The 3,841-nt window shown below is 35.8% G+C and overlaps 1 protein-coding gene across 1 annotated transcript; it reads left to right on the forward strand.

Annotated features, from left to right (window-relative positions):
• Window positions 1-317: 317 nt before the first annotated feature.
• LOC145004104 (uncharacterized) lies at window positions 318-2,128 on the forward strand. The gene is made up of 3 exons (XM_078963002.1): window positions 318-563; window positions 902-981; window positions 1,438-2,128. Exons 1-3 carry the CDS (start codon window positions 396-398, stop codon window positions 2,012-2,014), a joined length of 825 nt encoding a protein of 274 aa, XP_078819128.1. The 5' UTR covers window positions 318-395; the 3' UTR covers window positions 2,015-2,128.
• The last annotated feature ends 1,713 nt before the right edge of the window (window positions 2,129-3,841 follow it).

Raw genomic sequence — 3,841 nt, forward strand, 5'->3', positions numbered from 1 at the left:
GTAAGGGAAAGACAACAAACTTGTAGGACCATATCAGATAATATTCAACTTGTATAGGGTCTAAAGTGTAAAATTGATTTTGTTAGCCTTAGTATAATCCTCTCATTGTTTTCGAGTTCTGTGGTTCTGCGAAAAAACAAAGAGAGGAGAGAAGCACAAACAAAGCTCATAATTCTACATAAAATCCTTTCTGTAGCCCAAAATTTTCTTAATATATATAATATGGTAATATGTACTTGTACATATTTCTTTGGAAGTTGTACCTTTTCTTATATTTATATACATTGACTCTGAAAAAGAGAGTTATACACATATAATTATAGAGAGAGAAAGTCATTTTGGATCTCACCGCTGTACCCATCTCCCTCTCTCTCTTCGTGTTCTCCATTTTCACCATGAGAATAAGAAAAAATGCAAAAATCTCAGCGTTGCTTAGCTCAACCACAAATCTTACAAGTGACGCCGATGAATCATTGCTAAAGAAGAACTTGTGTCAGCTTAATCAATCTCCATGGGATATCATCACTTTTCCGTCTTCGGATTCATCTTCTTCTCTCCACCAGGTAACATTGATTCATTCTCCTTCAATATGTTCTTGTTTTTCTTCAATTCTATGAATCAAATCTCTCGAAACAAGAAAACCCCACTTAAAATCACTCCGAATCTTTTGTTTATTTGCTTCGGTTTCTTCTTTCTTCTTCTCTAGGGTTTATCTTCAAAACCCCTTCTCTAGGGTTCTTCCCAACCATAAACCCTAAAATCCCACCATTTTCGTCGTGAAATTGAGCTCAATAAGTTTACTTTCCCCATGGGTTTTCTTTGTTTGTCAGATTATAGTCATTATTAGCATGCTTATAGTTTTTCTTGATAATTTGTTGAATGGGTTTGTTGCCTTACACAGTTCGATGATTATGAGGTTTACTACAACGTTAATCTTGCTGGAAATGGAAGCTCGGTTGATTCCGTAGGAGATTTGGAGAGGTAACCCGTGAATCTTTTCTTCGAATTCGAATTATTCTGGTTGCTTTCAATATGTTATCGATCACTTACAGAACCTATAACGAGTTAGGGTTGTTCGATGATATGTACATATCGTCGTTAATTATTCGTTCTTTAACATCTTATGTGCTGCGATTGCTTCGTAATCTAATCTGGGGTTTAGGGAAAGTTTGAATCTTTTTTGCGTTATATCTTATGGCTTTGGAATAAAACTTTGATCTTGTTGTCAATGTGGCTTCAGCGAATTGCAGAACTATAATGTTCATATTACGAACGTTAATGTCTATATATATTATGATATGAACAACTAGAAAATTTCCAAATTGAGACTTCTGTGCATTGATTCTTCATGATCCAACTCGGATATATGAAAATTTTGGTTCTTAATTTCCCGCTATATTAATATGGGCTTGGAATAAAGATTAATCTTGATAACAGTGTGGCTTTGAAGACCTCTCGGGAAGATGAAAACGATAATGACAATTGTGGTGACATTTTAGGGTTTAAGGAAGAAATTGTGTTGTGTGATAAATTAGATGAAAAAGGATGGCAATGTGGAAGGGTGGTCAAAAATGGCAACAAAATGTGTGATCACCATCTTTCGACCACTAAGAAAAAATCTCGGGTGATATCCGGGTCCATGACAGGGGCCCGGCCTCACCGAACCAAAAAACGGCCCACAACGAACCCGCATGATTTCTATTATTATTCAGGGTTTGGGCCGTCTTGGGGCAAGAAAAGAGGGGCAACGGATACAACTACAAGTACAATTACATATATTTATAACGAAGCTAATACGGTTGCTAAGAACGGTTATGAAAGGGTTGATGTTATCGGTGATATTGATATACAAGAAAAAAAGCGAAAACGATTGGAACCCGAGATTTCCGAGGTGGGGTCCATGAAAGTGGAATTAGATAATATCGACGATGACAAAAAGGGTAAAGTGGCAATTATTGGCAAGAAGAGAGGGAGGAAGCCGATCAAGGCAAGATCATTGAAATCTTTGATGTGAAAAAGCCTTTGTAATGGTTTTGGATAATGTATAACTTTTGGTTTTGTTGTGTGATGGTACGTACTTGGCTCACCTTCAACGTCATATTATTATGTTACTTAAATGCTTTGGATACATCGTTTTCATTTGGTCATTTATTATAGAATGCCGTTCAAAAGAAATATTATTGAATAAATTTTGGTCAATAATAATAATCAGACGTCCAATTTATTCCAATTTATTAATTATTAAAAGTCAACATTTCACATGAGTGGATATGGTATGGGTGTGGCACTCATGTGGAAGGTCATGCACGAAGCATGACACCGCGCGGGAACACGACCCCGGACGGTGCGGTACTGCTCCCTCGTGACTTTTTTTCCCGTGTTTGCTTCTTTGCTTCTAGGCTAACGTTCGACTTCAATGGCTAGTATTTTTTCTTTTCCAAAAAATAGAACATTATAAATATAGTACTCTCACTTTCTTATTTTATCACACATAAAAAATATTATAAATCTATGTGAGTTATTTGTTTATATTACATGTATATAATATTAGGTGAAAACTTAATAAATAGGGCTAAAACAAATATTTAAATAAAATATTAATTAAAATAAATAGCCTTGATGAAAGTTGAAGTAGTCGTAATGATGATTTCGGAGATATAATGAATGCTAAAATCTGACTTCGTATAAAAAGTTATGATCATTTGAAATTACGCGTTCGACCCGATACGACAAAGTACATCATAAATAGTAAATCGGAGAGAGGTTGCTTATTAGCTTAAGTAATCCAAACGAAAGTTGTAATAATCATAAAATAGAGAACGTCAAAATCTAATTTCACATAAATCTAATTTTAGATCGGTTGACTTTTAGCCAAAATGAACTAAACTAAAATTGAAAATCTCGTGATAAGGAGTCTATTGATATAAAAACAATAAAAAACAAAGTTCGTATGAAGAAATTATGAATGTTACACGGTCCATGGCAGTGTAATCTTCATAGACTGTTAAATTTAAGATTGAGTGGAATTAGCTAACGGAGTCTAAATGAAAGTTGTAGTACATGGAATACGTATGGATATAGAGTACATAAAAAATGGAGCTCGTATGAGTGAGGTGTGAATTTTTAAAGTTCTAGATATACTTAGTGCTTTGCCACACAACCCTTATTAGTGAACACCACGTGTCAGACATCTGGTAAGGGAGGAACCACCACCTACCCAACGCGCGACATGCCTGGTAGGTAGGCACGACAAGCCTCGCTAGAAAAATGCTTATAAGTTGCTTTTTCCTACTTATTCTTTCTCCACACCTTCTCTAAACAATCTCTTTGTAACATCCCGATGATAACGTACCTTGAATTTCCACGCTATAATTTTATTATGTTGCATTTTGGTCCCTAAGTTCAAGAAAGTGTGCAAAGGAGCCCTAATGGCATTGTTGTAATTATAACCTTTGGAGTACGCCATCCGTACATGTTGTACATTGGGCATACATCAGTGTACGTTAGGCGTACTTTCCAGTTAAGGAAACCCTAATTTTTAGGGCGTGTCTCATATTTAAGCACTCTTATTGCCTCATTTCACCCACTTAACTGCCACCATCCCTCTCATACGTGTTTGTAACCTTATAACCACCTTGAGGAGCCTTTTCAAGCTTAGAAGTGTGTTTTTGGTGCCTTTGAAGAAGAAGGAAAGAAGCCAAGCTAATATTGAAGGAGTTGAACACTTGGATCTGGGAGTTCCACTTCATTTGCAACCATTCTAAGGTAAAAAGCTTGCAATTTGATCCCTCTATCTCAAAGATCTAGTTTTGGTTGTTTTTATGGAGATTTTTGGTCCCAA

Source organism: Lactuca saligna, chromosome 7 (genome assembly GCF_052625555.1).
Source record: "Lactuca saligna cultivar CGN05327 chromosome 7, ASM5262555v1, whole genome shotgun sequence".
Classification (NCBI taxonomy): Eukaryota; Viridiplantae; Streptophyta; class Magnoliopsida; order Asterales; family Asteraceae; genus Lactuca; species Lactuca saligna.